At 37.8% G+C, this 17,030-nt stretch overlaps 1 protein-coding gene across 1 annotated transcript in view; it reads right to left on the bottom strand.

Moving 5' to 3' along the window:
• Positions 1 to 17,030, bottom strand: part of fat4 (FAT atypical cadherin 4) — a 123,940-nt gene that overhangs the window by 48,479 nt on the left and 58,431 nt on the right. The window contains exons 2-4 of the mRNA XM_028008565.1: positions 10,819 to 10,950; positions 2,069 to 2,330; positions 1,198 to 1,548 (exon numbers count right to left, since the gene is read on the bottom strand). Coding sequence (XP_027864366.1) covers positions 1,198 to 1,548; positions 2,069 to 2,330; positions 10,819 to 10,950 — 745 coding nt within the window. The remainder of the gene's footprint in view (positions 1 to 1,197; positions 1,549 to 2,068; positions 2,331 to 10,818; positions 10,951 to 17,030) is intronic.

Below are 17,030 nucleotides of genomic sequence, written 5' to 3'. Positions count from 1 at the left end.
GTAATCAACCATCAAAATAATGGGACAATCTGACATTAAATGAATCTCCTGGGGCAATGAGTGCTGGGTTACAAGGTGGAGCACTTAGTGGCTTTGAATGCTGGTCTGGTCTCTTTCTGCAAGTCCTCCCACTGCATGAATGCCTTCTTTCTGGGTACTCTGGTTTGCTCCCACTATCCAAAAACATGACTCTCAGGTTAACTGGTCTCTCTAAATTTAACTATGCATGCAAGGCATGAGTGTGTGCATGACTTTTGTCCTATGATGGACTAACAACACATCCAACGTGGCTTAGAGAATAGACTTCAAAATAAATGTGTTAGTTCATAAATCCCTGAACACATTATGGATTTGTTGTGTCAATCTTTCAGACCACTCAGCTCATCTGGTTCAAGTCTACTTTGCTCCCTCAAAATCCTAACCAAGCATGGAGAAGCAGCGTTCAGATGGAATCCTCATCATAAATTGTAGTCTGTCAACTTTTCATCTCTTTCCCTTATTTAACCATCCATCCATCCATTTTCCGTTCACCCTTGTCCCTAATGGGGTCGGGAGGGTTGCTGGTGCCTATCTCCAGCTACATTCCGGGCGAGAGGCGGGGCACACCCCGGACAGGTCGCCAGTCTGTCGCAGGGCTTATTTAACCACCATTATGCAATATTTTGCTTCTTTGTTTATTTTAATCATGTAAAGTGCTTTGAATGGCCCTGTTGTGAAAATGTGATATACAAAAATATTGCCTAATGAGATTCTAGAAACAGTACTGTTTTTTTCTAGTCAAAGCATACAGTAAAGCTCCCCCCGCCCCAAACTGTTGCTGAAATATATTATTCAGCTCTTGTCACATCCAGGAATTAAATTATCCAAACTGAGCAATATTATTTGTCTGAATAACGTTTTGTAATGAAAGTTTGTAACCAGCAACCACCCAGACAGCGAGTGTGTTAAAACACCGGCTATTCTCGGGTCACTACCAGGCCAGATGACCTAGTAAATTAACTAGCTAACATACATATCAGACTCCCAACATTACCTTACAAACAGGAGAAATGATACATTCTTCAATAATAAGCCTTAATTTAGAAAAACTGTGACTTTAGTTCAGTAAATTTGTTTTGCTGTTCCATTTCTAATTAAAACCTGGTGACCTGGAGGTGTTTGGCGTTTCATTACTTTAGTATGACATTTCTGACATACCATCATCAGCGTCACTGGCCAGAACCGTGATGATACTGGATCCAGACGGCAGGCTCTCGGAGACTGAAGCGCTATACACAGTGGTGTTGAAGATGGGGGAGTTGTCGTTCACATCCAGCACGTTGAAATAAACCCGGACCGTACTGGCCTGTCCACCACCGTCCTCGGCTTTCGCAGTTAAGATGTAGTACTGCTGGGTCTCATAGTCCAACGGACGTGTCACATTGAAAACGCCCGTCACTGGGTTGAGGAGGAAGGTCCCGTCTTCATCGTCTTCCTCCAGCGAGTAGGTGACCTCTCCATTCACCCCTGAGTCGGAGTCACTCGCCAGGATTGCTGCCACGATGGAGCCTGAAGGATGACACAGGCGCGATGTTTACTGCTTTCTTTTAAAATATTATTGCTAGAGGATTATTTTTAATACAAGTGAATGACTGATTGTTGAGCCAGCTGCTAATTCTGTCTTGGACTGCTGTGACTGAACAAACAGATCCTTATTAAAGAGTTTCTGAATGTTTAACAGGATTATAATTCAATGTCATCTTCAACAGACATTTTTCTTTGATTACCAACTCTTATTCAGTGCTAAGAGGGGTGAATGAGGTCTGCCAGACGGTTGTCAGAGGCTGTAAATCAAATTGGAGTTATTCCCCATTTGACCAACTAAACTTTTGATTTCCCTCTTGAGAAAAATGCTGAATATTTCAGAGCTACAACACATAAAATGCTTGGAAAAAATGCACAAGAAAAAAAGTTCCCCTTGAGCTGTGTTAGTTTTCTCTGAGAGGTTTTCCAGAAGACAAAACATCGCCTGCTCCGTCCATTTCGGCGTGTTTAGTTTGTAACCGTATGCTCCATTAAGCGACCTCACCTGGCGCCATATCCTCGGGGATGTCAAATGAGTATGTCACACGGGAGAACTTGGGCTTGTGGTCATTGACATCTTGGACAGTGATGTTCAACCTCATGTCAGACGACTGCTTTCCATCGTCCGCTCGCACCAGGAGAGAATATTTGGAGCGCCTTTCTCTGTCCAGCTTCTTGGTGGCGATCAGGTCACCAGATTCGGGATCAATGCGAAAGCTGTCGTCGGCCCCACTGATGATGGTGTAAGTCACTAAAGCATTGGGACCCTAAGAGGAGAAATAGAAGCACATTAGGTCAAGTTTATTTTCTTTTAATTTGCAGTGTCTACTTTCAACTATTTTTCATTACATTTTCAACACTGAATTTTGTTTCTTAGGTTTCAAACTCGCTAAGCCAGAACGTTAGCCCCACTTTTATACACTTTCCTTTAACATGTCATCCTCAAAGAACAGAAAAGCAGAGTGCTCTGACCAGTGAGGATCAAAGAAACTGTCTGCCAGCAAAACCAGACTCTTCACTTTCCTTGTCTCCAGATCAAACTCCAGACTTGCCAAGGATGAATGAAACCTTTCTCTGCGTCGTTTTTCCCAGAGACAGTCAGTAAGGAGAGGGCTTGTGATTTAGATTTTTCGAAACGTATCACAAATGCGGATAATGAAACCAAAACCAGGACAAAGGTTAAAGGGCTTTAATCAAAATGACCATAAGAAAGAAGATCCAAACAAGATTTGGGATTAAAAACATGAGGTATTGAGGTTCATCTTCTGTAAAAAAAAAAAAAAAAAGTAATTTGTGTTATCCTTAAAAAGTTGGCAGGATTGAAGGTTAGACAAATTCCCAATATTAAGGTAAAACTGTTTATTTTTAAGTTACACTTTTAAAAATTGCTAATAATTTTTTTATCATACAGTTGTCAAGCAGATAGATAGACAGACGCAGACCTTGAGTTCTAGGTGCTCCAGGTTCTCCATACTGTCCAAAAGTATGTAGGTCACTGTAAGTTGCTCTTAACAGTTACACAACATGAAAAATAACATTATTAAAATGTTCCTGATGTATATGGTGACCACTAACTTAAATGTTAGCTGTGTTAACCCTAAAACATTAGGTCTGCTAACACTAAAACACTACACCAACACACTATTTAACAGAAGTTAAAAGAGCTAACTTCAATTCAAGTCATGTTCTCCTTTGAAAGACTACAATCCTTGAGCACCAATTTAATTTTGATAGCACAATTTACATGTTTCATAATGTCATTAGATATCGCATTTATATTTTGTTTTGTTCTTTACTGTGCGTGTTTATTATTTTCATGTATATTTCTTCTTTGAAATAAAGTTTTTTGGGGAAAAAAGAGAATGTGAAGAGAGGAAACTTATCTGCTGTGTAAGCAGTTTTCACCCAATTCAAAATAAGAGAATGAATATTAACATCTAACTACTTGAAGAAAACCAAAACTTCAACCCTGATGTCAAACTTTATCCAACTGAAAGCTTACAAAACAGCCATGTAGATTTTATCTGGAAAAATATATTTCTGGGAAGCTAAGCGTACTGAATATTTTCCAAACTAAACAAAAACTGGTAGTTTAGGTTTTGTCTAAACTAGCAGAAGTGCTGAATAAAAAATTTACGTTGCTATTTCCACATTAGCAGATTAGAGGAAGTCTACCCACAATCAGAGTGTATATTTATTATAAAACATAGTTTCACAAAAAAATCAAAGAAATATTTATGATAAGACAAACAAAAACATATAAAATTAGATTTTGTTCTATAAGCCTTGTTCATGTTGTATGAATTCGTAGTTTTCCTTTACAAAATCAATTACCTGGTCCCATATTGCTTCAGAAAGATACAGGCTCCATGATATTCACGATGGCCGTGATAAGAGGCTTTGGAACAGGAGAAGAGGACCGAATGTGATATGACATGTGAATGGGCCTGGCGACAGAGCTTGACGTTTATATTTGTGTTGGGACAATGAAAGATCAGACAACTGTCTCTCTTTTGTATCTTCTGCCAAAAAAGCTAATGTGACTTCAAAAAGCTTACTGCTATTCATTGAGAAGAACCAAAGGTTCCAGTTACAGTTAAACTAAAAGAGACTCTTTCAGCTCTGCCTGATGTCCATGTAACGCTGTCTGATCCTATCTGAACAATGGGGTGGCTAATAAAGAGAGGTGTTGCATTAGGTTGTTTTATATTGACATATTTATTGGCTTGCTGGACAATGCTCACATAATCTGGATTTTAAATAGCCGTTTTAATAGTATTGCCAGGGTTCCTAGATGCCTTTTCAAAATTTCCAACTCATATCTTCTATTAATTCTGCATATTTTTTTTACATTTCATGTATTTTCATATTTAATCTACCCCATTACTTACAAAGCTGGATGAGCAAGTATGCATCTGTTTGTTCTTCTCCTGAAAATAAAGTGGTCCAATCAGAGTTTTTTATTTTGCATTATTTAAAAATATTCACATATTTACTCAGCATTAAATTTTGACATTTTTATCATCTGTCCATATTTCACCCATTAAATGTTTGACAGATATATAGAAACAAGACATATTGTTTACATTTATTTTTTAAACACAATGTTTATTTTAGACATTTAATTTAGGAAAATAAAAGTTTTTCTACTCCAAGATGGAACTGTGAATAAAGTGTGGGAAAAAATGTTTTTTTCATAATTTATTTTTATTCTTTCCAAGACAACCTGGAAACTGCTAAAAGTTCAGCTGTTCTTGGTGAGTTCACAACCTTAACCCTCTACACAGTTTATTTTCATTTTATGTAAAGGGCCAAAGCAAAGTAGCAAATTATTATGAAATGGAAGGAAAGTTATACTGTGATACTCCTAAATAAAACCCAGAACAACCTACTTCCTTCAGGAGGGCTTAACAGTTTGTTAGAGGGAAATAATCAACTTCATGACAAAGACGGGTCAGGGATAAAATTATGGAGAATTTTAAAGCTCTGTAAGGTTATAAAAAATATGCAAAGCTTTTGATCATACCAATCAATCATCTAAAAATTGAATATGACAAAATGCAAACCTACTGCCACACAGTTTCCATTTAAACTGACAGGCCAAGCAAGGACCTGGCCTTAATTAGGGAAACAACCAAAAAGCCCATGTAACTTTGGAGGAGCTGCAGAGATCTACAACTCCGGTGGAAGCATTTCTCAACAGAATAACTGTTTCTTGGAAACGGTACATGTCAGGACTTTATGGACGAATCAGAAGAAAAAAAATGTTGCAAGAAAGCCATAAAAAGTCCTGACTGCAGTTTGCCACAGGACATGTAGGCAGACATGTCAGACGGTCAGATGAGAAAATTAAAAGCTATGTTTTGCCCTAAATGCAATGTGCTATGTTTTGTGGAAAAATTTTAGCAGGGACAGGAAAGCTGGTCAGAGACAATTAGAAGATAGATTGAGTTAAATACAGGGTGACCAAGGGTGCAAAAGGACTTTGGACAGGGACAGAGGTTCATATTCATGCAGCCAGAACTGCAAGCATGTTTGAATGGCTCAGCCAAAGTCCATTTGTTAAATTTAATGGATCATTTTTAACGTAATAGAGTTTTACAGCTTGGAAATGTTTACCTATGGACATTTTATATCCAGTCACTATGAGCTTGGGTTACTTTGCAAAGGAGGAAGGTCAAAATTCTGTCTCCTTACTTACAAATCTAGTGAAGACACAACCTAAAAGACTTGCAGCTATGTTTGCAACTAAAGGTGCATAGTATTGACCCAGGGAGGCTGATTTCTTTTATTTGTTTGTGTAAGAATCTTTTTTTTTCCATTTTTCAACTGTAATTGTATAAAATGGAAAAAACATTGTAGTTTGCAATTAGAATCTGAAAAAGTTGAAATAAAAAATATTTACCAAAGCTACATACTAACTACTGAACACTTGTAAAATTTGACAGAGCATTAATAAAGTCTTATCGATATTACAGGTCAAACGTTGCACAGCCTAAGCAACTTCATAGCAGCAGTCTGTAAAAGTCCTGCTGGCGTCCCGCTGCTGGAGCCCTGCGCATTGAGACAATAAAAAGTTACATGCAAGTGGAGCAGATTTTTAGCATTTACTTAATGTTATAACAGTTTGGCTGGATTGGATAAAAGATAAAGCTTGTCTCTCACAAAATCAAATAAAACATTTTTCCTTTTCGACTCTTTTAAAACCTTTTAGCCAAAAACTTTAGACAGACTCGGCATTGTTAGGATAAGTTCATGACTTACTCTTATCTTTTTTTTGTGCTGTGAGTGAGTGCTTCTTTAAAAACTGTGTCTTCTTGACCTTGTCTCTCATTGCATTACCAGAACTTTGTCTAGGTTCCAGGTCGAATGGAAAAAAAGGAAAGAGAGCAAAATTCTGCTCATCTAAGGACCCTGCTGTCATCAATCATTTGCTCCGGATCTGGCAATCCCATTAGCCACCTGCGCCGTGGTCCGGAACCCAACACCCATGGTTTGCCAATTAATTTTCTGATATGGTTCAGAGGCAGAGCAAGAAAAGGTGGGAGATGCTGAGCTGTGGGCTCATCTGAGCACAAAGATCTATAAAAAGATCTCTGCTGTCATTTTAATTCATTTACCTTCCCCAAATAGTTTGGTTTCTTTCAGTTCACAACTATAAGAGCCTCCATGCACACAAATACACCACTGCTCAGCCTTCTGACCTTGACTCTGGTTGTCTGCTTTATAGTTCCCCTTTGAGAGAGAAGGCTGTTATATAGGAGGACACTGCCGACCAGTTAAACTGTGGTGTTTTGAGAAGATGTTGCACCAGACTGGGGCATAGGGAATTCATTTAGCAGATGATGGCTCTTAGCTACTAAGAGAAGTGAAAAGTGTGAAGCAAGGACTGCCAGCAGGGACACATACCCAATCACAACACAAACTCCTAGAAAACAAGTGATGACAGCTCAAGGATAAAGAAGTTGTTAGAAAAAAACTGGACCAAGCTGCTGCAGTGTAAGTGTTTAATTCAATGTTTTTTCATGTCTTCGAAATACACTCACTGGTCGTTTCATTAGCTGCATCTTGCTAGTATGCTGGGCTGGACTATATGGATAAAAAGTCATTACACTATAAGAGTTTTATGTCCGTCAATATTGATAATTATTGATTTGTTTTTTTGTTTTAAATATCTGAAATACTGCCAACCTGTTGGTTTGACCTTTCCTGTTTTATCCAAAGTTTTTTCTCACAGTTTTTTAAATGTAATTTTAAGCTGCTATGAGACACGGTGCTGAAACCAGAAACTGCTGCCGTGACAGTTACTCAACAAGTTGTTGCTAGGTAACCACAAGTTACTCAGCAGGTTGTTGCTAGGTAACCAAAGATTGAGTGAGATAGTTGATGCCAGCAACCTTTCTTAGCTAGTCTTGAGAGTTTGAGCAGCTAAAACCTTCTTCTCTCTACATCCCCCAGAATGCTGTGTGGTTCTTCATCATAGCTCATTGAAATGATTGAATATTCTATCATACATAAATACTCCCCAACAGCAGGGGGATGTAAATACTTAGGTTGTTGTAAATACTCACAACAACCTAAAACATCAATAAAAGGCAGGATGGATCTATGTTCTCATTATTTAATTTATTTTTTTTTCTTTCAAATTCTGGCTTTATCTGAATATCACTGCTGAACTAAAGACTCATTGGACCAGGCAAGTTTTTCCAATCTGATGTCACCCAGTTTTGGTTTGCTTGTGTGAATTGTAGTCTCGTTTTGCTGTTTTCAGCTGGCAGAAGTGGTGCTTTCTGCTGCTCTAATCCATCTGCTTAAGGTTTTAAAGAGTTGTGTGTTCAGGGATGGTATTCTACCTGGCGTGGTTGCAACTGCGGCTTTTTATTTTCTCCAACCAATTTGCCAATTCTCTGACATCAACAAGGCGTTTTCACCCACGCAATTGCCAGTAACTGGAAATGTATTATTTTACTGATCATCATTTACTAACCAGAGAGAAATAGTGATAACTACTTTCTGAAATACTCAGACCAGGTATATTGCACCAACAACCATGCCATATTCAAGTTACTACTTCCAGTCAGACCTCTAATAAAAGATTTAAATTTGAAAGGGCAGGAAAGCCAATAAGAAACATTTTCAAGCAGACATAGTTGTTTTTATTGATTTTATGTAAACCCAACTAGAAATGTGAGTGGGGAAAAACAGATGCGTTGAACCAATATTGAAATCCCCTCACACATGAATCCCACATGTAGCGCTGTTAAATGGGATGGGATCATTATGGTGTCTGAACTCAGCCTTTTAACTGGCCAACGTTTTGCACTCTTGGCTACTCCATGCTGGCTTCGCGAATGTGGCTTTCCCACCGATGTGCTCTGAACGCTGAGTGTCAGCGCAACTTTAGTTTCCTGCATAAGGATGTGGGCAAAGACTTGGCTGGATTCATATCTGGCTCTGAAGAGAGCCTGGATAAAATACAGGCTTCTATTTAGCAATCTATTCATGGGAGCGCTGCAGTTTGGAGTAAACATTGCTATAATCTGTAAATCCTAAATAGGCTCCTTGAAGTTGTACTCTTGTTTATTTCAATTTCTGCATCAAAACAAGGTTTGACTTCTCTCCGCTAAGTTATTTTACATAATTCTCCAATCATTTGTTATATGCAAACCTCTAAGGGAATGTATTTAATTCGAAACAGAGATCATAAGTTGCACAGCTCAGGCTTTTCATAACTTCACACAAGGAAAAGTGACCATGGATTTAATACCTTATATTAAAACATCTACGATTAAAACTTTGAATTCTTTGGCTCTCATAATTGATTTAAAATCAAATAACCTACCTAAATCCTGTTGGTAAAAAAAAGACTGTAGGTCTTTGTGTGACTTTTCTCACATTTAGAGCAAGGAGAAGGGAGTGAGGCAACAGCTGTGCCATAAAAATCTGTGGCCTCATAAGTTAAATCTGAGTCCAAAGGCCTTCTTTCTAATCTCTCTCCTCTCTATGACTTGACTTTTTTCATCAACTTAAAATGTGTCCTTTGGTTTGAAGAAGGGACCGCAGACATTTTGAGGTGCTACAAGGCCTACATTTTACCTCTTGCAGAATTTAACGTCCACATCTGCGTGAAGCAGCTGAAGACGAAAGCTTCAGATTACTGAGGGATGCTGTTGAAGTAAAGAAAATGACTGACTTCACAAAGACACAGTCATAATAGGGGGCTGGAACTCTCCTTAACAGGGTTTTTACCAGTATTACAGTTATTTAAGTGAATTGGACCAACCTGGCCCTAGGTGAAAAAGTACTTGTAGTCTAAACCTCATCGGTTTGGAGGGATTAACTGCCAAAATGTGGTTGCTTTAACTGCCAATGAGTTTTTTACATTGTTAAAAAAGAATTTTGACTCTGTATTCCTTGCAAAGTTGCTTTAGTTTGACCATGAATGGTCAGGCATCAGAATCTAAATCTGAATTAAAACCAGACTTTGACTAGGCCACTCCAAAACCTTCATTGTGCAGTCTTAAGTAATTCTTTGTTGATATGGTTTCATATCATTGTTGTCATGGACTGATTGTTGGAGATTCTCCTTAAAGCAGCAGTATGGAACTTTCATAAAAAATGTGTTTAAGATCATCTAAGATCTAAGATCAAAGATCATCTTCCTGCATCTGACTGGTTGTTTTTGACTGGGAGTGGTGCATTTCTGCAGATTACAATATTAGTACTGGGAAAAATTGGAGGAAATCGATCTTTTCACAGATTAACTGTCTCATACTGTCACAATATAGTGACAGTTTTAACAAATATATGAGAGACATATATTTGTTAATAAAAAACAAAACAAAAAAACATATAAACATATTTCTGGATTACAGAAATTCCAGTATTTGGAATTTCTGTAATCCAGATGCTGTGTTAGTTTAACACTGGATGAAATGTAAAACACACATTCACAAAAATGTCATTTTTTGAAAATGATCTTGGAGGTCATCAAGTTGCTATTTGGTAAATGTAAGGGTAGTCTGTGTGTTAGTTTTCAATATCAGTGCATCCCATGCATGCTGTTTTTAGCCAGTTTGTTGAATCATGAAGCCTGGTCCTAACTAAAACTCAGTTGAGCTTGAAATGTTCTTTTACAATCTCCAGGGTGAGTCATCAGTGTGCTCTTGGAGTAATTTTGGTAGGCCTTATTGGAAGATACATCCCTTTTTCATGTTCCCTTCAATTGTGAATAATCACTCTCAATGTACTTCACTCAAGTCCCAATGATTTAGAAATGGCTTTGAAATTATTTTAGCCTGATAGGTATTTTAGATTGGTACTACTTTGGTACTGCATGTTGTCAGACAGGTTCTAGTGAATTATTTGCTCTACAGGTTCATTCCAATAAAACTCAACCAAAAATGTGGTTAATCACAATGATGCTCTAAAGCCATGATTTCACACAGTGCAGGCCTGGTTTGGATAGATAAGAATGAAATCAATCACTCAAGCTGATCTTTATGGCTAAATATTCACAACTGAGCCACAGCTTTCTGGAAATTAACATTTTATTTAAATGACTTTTTTGGTTTACAATTTCCAATTGTTGCTAATAAAATGTGACCTAATTGAATTTAGTGTTGCTTGAAGAACTATTTGGATCACATTTTTATTTCAAATTGCTTACATCCATTCTGGAAGCAGCTAAATGGAAAATGGGCACAGTGAAGCACAAAAGCAGTCAGACAGAAAAGAAAGTTTGGGAGCCATTACCTCATCTGCATCTGTGGCTGTTAGCTGCATTATCTTGAAGCCATCTCCAACATTCTCCTCAATGGTCACATCCAGAATATCATTAGGAAAAACAGGTGGGTTGTCATTGATGTCCTGCAGAGTGATCTCCACCTGCAGAGGAGGAAGAAGAGGAAACGCCAGAGTGTTTTATTAAAACTTTGCCAAATGGCTGCATTCTACCTGCTGCAGCTGCAGAGATCACAGCAAAGCAGTAACCTTTTGTGCCTTCTTGGATTTCATAAGATGAAGGAGCTACACTTGCAGAACAAATGTGCTGCTATTTAATTCCAGCAATAATAAAATGAGAGAAAAACTGAAATTGTGAGGTGTTGTGGAAAGGTGAAAAAGAAGTTAGCAAGGTCTACAGGGATGAGAAAAAGAAAATCTACATTTTTTCAGCGTTAGCCTCGGCACACAGTGAAACATTTTCAGTTTCTATTATTCACTACCCATTGCGATCATTTACAAAACAAAAACAAAGCCAAGACGTTTGTATAACACCAAATACACTTCAGGGTCAGGTGAAACAAATTGTCAAAATGACTTGTTTGTTTGTAAGGTTTGAAAGGAGAACGCATTTACTTTGTAAGAAAAGTGTGGCTGCACATCTTAGGTTTGCAAAGTGGCTTTTGAATGAAGGGATATCTGACCTTGATGCAAAGTAAAATACAGTTTAACAGTACAAACACTCAATACCAACAGAAAAACACGGAAGGGAGAGTTTATTAAATATATTCTTCAATCTTGTGTTTTTTGGACAGTTATGGTTATAATGCTATTTCTTTTGGCTTCGTAAAGACTAAACAAAGCTATAAAACATTTAATAAATACTTAATTAATTCTGTTTTGATTTGTTATACTGTAAGAAATATAAATGTTACCATTCAAACCGGAACATGTGGCTTAAATAAGGATTGCACTGTGTCTATGAACTGTCTTAGCTGTTGGTAAAGTAACATATGTAATAACTTTAGCTTTGGCTGCACTCTGTCACATGTGTCTTTCTCTTTTTTTACCCAACTATGACAGCAAAAGAACTTATTAAACCACACAGATAAGGCTGTGGTACAGTGAAATGGACTAAAGAGTCTGACTTTATATGTAGTTTTGGCTTAGCTCAAAATTATTTTTTTATTAAGTTTTATCCAAAGTTCCATCTAGCCTGTGTTTTCATATTTGCCCCATTCAAGCCAACAAAGAAAGCAGGAGTTTATTAAGCTGCATCAATAAAAGTGTGGTTCAGTATCTAATGGAGAAAAAAAAAGTGGAGTAACTAAATATGAAGCTTTCAGGAAAATGAAAATAAGTATCATAGATTTTGTGACTTATAAAAAGAAAAATAATATTTACAAAATAATTTTTGCTTAACTAGGCCTAAACTTTTGCAACAAAATCAACTTCATTAGAGATTGTTTCAATGACTATAATTAAACAGTAATAAAACAACACTGATTGAAAAATAGAGAATAATTGAATAATTATGTAATTGCAAAGAAATAAAACATGCAGTCGAAGTAAAACCCATTAAAATAGGGGCAAAATGTTTTTGTCTTTCTATTGCAGTATATCTACTGATTTCAATTATCAAATAAAAATAAACAATAACAAACTATTGGATCATAACCTCCTATTACTAATATATAAATACTCCATTAATACTGGAGCTTATGCTAATCAAACCCTTTAAAAATTAATTTCAGGCATATTTCCGCAGGGATAAGCAGTGAGTGTAGCAGCAGAGCAAGCTAACTGCAGCTCAGGGAGTTTCACTTTCAAGTCCTCCAAAACAAAATAAACACGTATTACAGTAGACCACAGACCCCCCATGTGGATAAACTTTGCCCTGCATACAAAGAGATTCACTCTGAAAAGTTAGATTCAATACAGATGGAGCAGTGGTGTGAGCGAAACCTGCAATTAGGTCAGCTATTTATATAAATTACGAGATTTCATGTTAATCAAAGTATGGTGTTTTTTTCTTCCTTATTTCACTCAGAACCACATGGGGACCGCATGAGGATCCTTAAAGATTCACATTTAGAGAAGGTCTGCCACCAGTAGAGCTGGTGGTGAAGCATTCTTTGGTTTGGTTTGGATAAATTGACCTGAACAAGATTTAAGGGTTGAAATAATGAAGATGGTATTGTTGACAAGCTGATGTGTTACATAAATATGGCTTAACCTAAAAAAAACAAACCTTTTTCAAATTACTGGGATTAACTATTCAGTTATGAGTTTTCCTGTTTACTGGCATCAGACTCCAACTCTATGAACGTTTTTCTCCAAATCTACTATAAAGCCAATAAAGCAAATTATGGAGGAAAACTCTTTACATCAAACCTGCTTATAGCTCAGCAGCAAAAAGGCAATTATACAAGGTTTAGTGTCCAGTAGTCTGGGTGAAAGTGGAAACTCTTGAGACAGTGAGAGTGAGACATTTATGGTTTCAGTTCCAAGTCTAGAGTAGCAATATTAAATTTCCAGTCATATACCACAACTTAGACTCCTGTCCCCACCATTTCATCCTCTAAAACAAATATAGATTTCAAAGCCAGTAAACATGGCAAGCTCTGGAATCATAACAGACATTTTGGTGCATTTTATGTGTTTATTGCTTCTATAAACACAAAAAAGCCTTGCTTAAAGTTTCCAATGATCAGCTCTTCATTAATGTTGACAGTGATTATGGTAATTTCTTTAGCATTCTTGAACCTTTGTTGCCCAACTTCCTATAACAGATGCTCAGAAAAAAATATGCATTTTTAAGAAGAAAGAACAACAATAATTGAGCTGGAAAATGTACAATACAGAGTTGTGAAAACATTTTCATCCTACAATTTTGCTTTTTTGTAGCACTCAAATGTGTTTAACCGCCTAACAAATTTTAAAATCGGACAGCAGTCTGAGCAGAAAAACTGATTTATTTTGTTAAATCAGAAATGAAATGTGATTTATTTTCATGAACCACACCCAGGCTAGAAAACTGCCTGGGTCTGGTTATCAGAAAACTGCGAAATTATTGGAGAACCAATAAATCCATTAAGAAGAACCTCTCTGACAAGATGAAGTACAATATACCAAATATTTGCCTGGAGCCATTGTCTAAAAGCCATTGTGAAACAACAGTGAGAACCATCATCTACAGACGGAGAAAACATGATGAACCTTCCCAAGAAAACCTGGCCCACCAAAATTACTCAAAGAGAACATTGATGGCTCATCTAGGCAGTCACAAAGGAACTGAAAACGTCTCAGATGAAAACTGAGACGTTTAAAATGGCTTTTTCAAGAGAGATTAAAGTTGAAACTACAGACTAAAATGAACACAATTTAAAACTGGAAGGAACCAGAAGTTCTGCCCGCTAGCAGAAAATTCTCAAATAGAACATCACTGCGTGACCTTAAACTCGAGCCCTTTTGGGCACAACCAGTAATTAGGTTTATGGGGCAATTACCATTTTAACAGGACCAGGTTGGTCTGGGAAGCAATTTTTCCCTTCAACAAATGAATCATTGTTTTACAACTGCAGTTTGTATTTACACAGGTTGTCCTCATCTGATATGAAAAGTTGTAAAAACAGACATCTGTAAGGCACCAACAGTCTAGGTGTAGGTTTCTAAAACAACAGTCCCTATTAGGAACTGAAAAGGCAAATAATGGCCCTCAAGGCCAAGTAGAAGGTCAGACAGAGGAACCACTTCATGTTGTGCTTTTAACAGGAAAAGCTGTCTTTAAATGTCCTACAAATCTGCCTTCCAGCCAACAGATGCAGAAAACTCGGAACAACAGCTGCCACTGACTCGCTCTGGAGTCAGTTCAGCCTCTCTCATTAAAGGCGGCCCAGAATCGAACAGTTGGAGGGGAAGATTGCTGAAACGGTGCCACAGCCTAACGTGATGAAGGCGCCTCTGCTGTTTGGTGTCGTGACACATTCAGGTCACAGGTCACAATTACGACAAATCACCTCATTCAGAAGCCATTCAACTGATCGGGCCACGCGGGAAGAGGATGTTGTCCACTTATTAAGCCCACTATGAGTCGGTGTCAATCTGTCAGCTTGAGTGGGGATAATTACAGGAGAAAAAGACGGATTATGTTCTGGGGCACCAGCGATGCAGAAGTCGCATAAACAAGTCACAATGACAGCAGCTCTTGACTCAACTTGCGCCAGAGCCGAGGGAGCGGGGGCAAAGTCAACAATGAATATTTATCTCCATGCATGTCCCCCTTGATGTGTAAATAATGCAAGGCCAACTTCTGAGGAGTGAACTAATTAGTGCAGAAATGCAGTTTTTAGAAATAATTACACTTCATGCTTCCAGTTTGCACTAGCCAGGCCCCTGTGGGACAGCGATGTATCAAAGAGAATTTGGTGAAGAATTTATCTGAGGAAGAGGAAGCAAGGTCAGGACAGGGAGTGAAGTGGGGGGGCAGGCGGGAAGAGAGAGTTTGTTCCCTCAAACCCAGACGCCATGGCCCAGGCAGGTGAAACACATTAGTTTACAAGCAATAAGATTGTGTTTCACGAACTACTGTTTCAAGTTGCAGGTGCTGCTAACTGGCTGCCAGGGTTTTATTATTTATGGGGAGGTATGAATGATTCACACGCCGAGACTGTAAGTGATGGAGGATATTTGTCCAAGATGTTGAGGCCGGAGCTTCAACTCAGCTGTGATGAATTCATCTTCGTGAAAAATTCCCAACGCTTGTGTGATATATGTTGGAATGACAGGCGAGATGATTTAGATGTCTGAGCTCAAATTCTATATGTTGCTCTGTGTTCTCGCTCGTAAAATTTAAATTTACAGGTTCATTTCACTCAAATTACAGAAAGACATTTATTTTCTTAACCCTTTGGAACCACATGGCTTTGCAGATGTTTTTTGTTTTTTTTTATATTTGCAAATCTTGGTGGAAAATCTGTCTCTACGTATTGTTTTCATTCTATTTCACAGTTGTGCACTACTTTGTTGGTCTACCAACTTAAAGATGACCTATTATGCTTTCTTTTAAACCTGAGTTAGAATAGGTCAGTAGATAATAAAAAAGTTCATTTCATTTTTTTGCACAAAATATTTCTAATGAGATTTTAATCTGCTCAGTTCTGCCTATTTTGAGCTTCTTTTGGAATGAGCTGTTTTAGGATTTAGTCACTTTAAATGCAAGTAAACTGCTGCTGACCAACTTAGTGTTTACAGTGACCGTAGCATACACCCACACTTTATATACATGAAAATGGCTGCAAAAGAGATGTGCAATATACAAACATACATCTTTGTAAAGCAGAAGGAGAGCTACCTGCACAATCACCCAGGATGCAGTCAGGATTAAAATACTTATCTTTTCCAGCAGTCAATGCACTGCACATACAATGGTAAATTCAGCTGACAAGCTCTGGCTGGGTTGCTAGGTAACCGCACAGTGCCCATAAATTGTGACTTAACAATTGTGAGGTTTTGACATGGCTTGTTTTCCAGACACCAATAAACATTAACTTAATGCCATAAAATGACTGGATGGGGCTTTTTTTAGCACTTGCTATGTTTCAAAGCATTAGTGGCCCGAACGAAAGTACAAAAATGTGCAAAAAGTGAATTTTGCACATCGGGTCAGCTTTAAAGTCTCAGTGGAGTGCTTTGATGTTTATGTTTGTAATGTGACCAAATGTGAGAAAGTTGAAGAGTTATCTATACTTTTGCTTGGATGAGAATCAGGAGAATCTAACCCTTTAGGTTCTCATCACTTTACTTGCAGAAGTTTATTAGAAGAAATCAAAGCACAGACAGGGTTCAAGAGGAACAAAATGAGCTCAAATGCGGTTGTTCCAGAAAAGGAGAAGAGAACAGACTTCATGGTTACAGGAAAGTGTCACCTTCATCAAGGAAAGCAAGCAAATAACTTTCTCTATGACTTTAAAAATAAAGCAGCACCAGTTTATACTGTAAATGTATCACACTCACTTGCAGTTCTACCAAGTCCAGAGCAGAATGACAGACAGACGGCTGCAGCAAGATATCCTTTACTTAAGCAGGATTTCATGCAGGCTGCAGTGCACATATTTTAGCAGTTACCAGCTCTGTTGCTTTTAATAACTGGTGGAAAGCCTGATTAATTAGGTGAGTAATGGTCTGCATTATAAATGAATAACACAGTGCATGCCTGCACTACTGCTCACTAACAGCCTCTGAGT

Source organism: Xiphophorus couchianus, chromosome 23 (assembly GCF_001444195.1).
Source record: "Xiphophorus couchianus chromosome 23, X_couchianus-1.0, whole genome shotgun sequence".
NCBI lineage: Eukaryota > Metazoa > Chordata > Actinopteri > Cyprinodontiformes > Poeciliidae > Xiphophorus > Xiphophorus couchianus.
The sequence above is the reverse complement of the archived record's forward strand: the minus strand, read 5'-3'. Positions and strand labels throughout refer to the sequence as shown.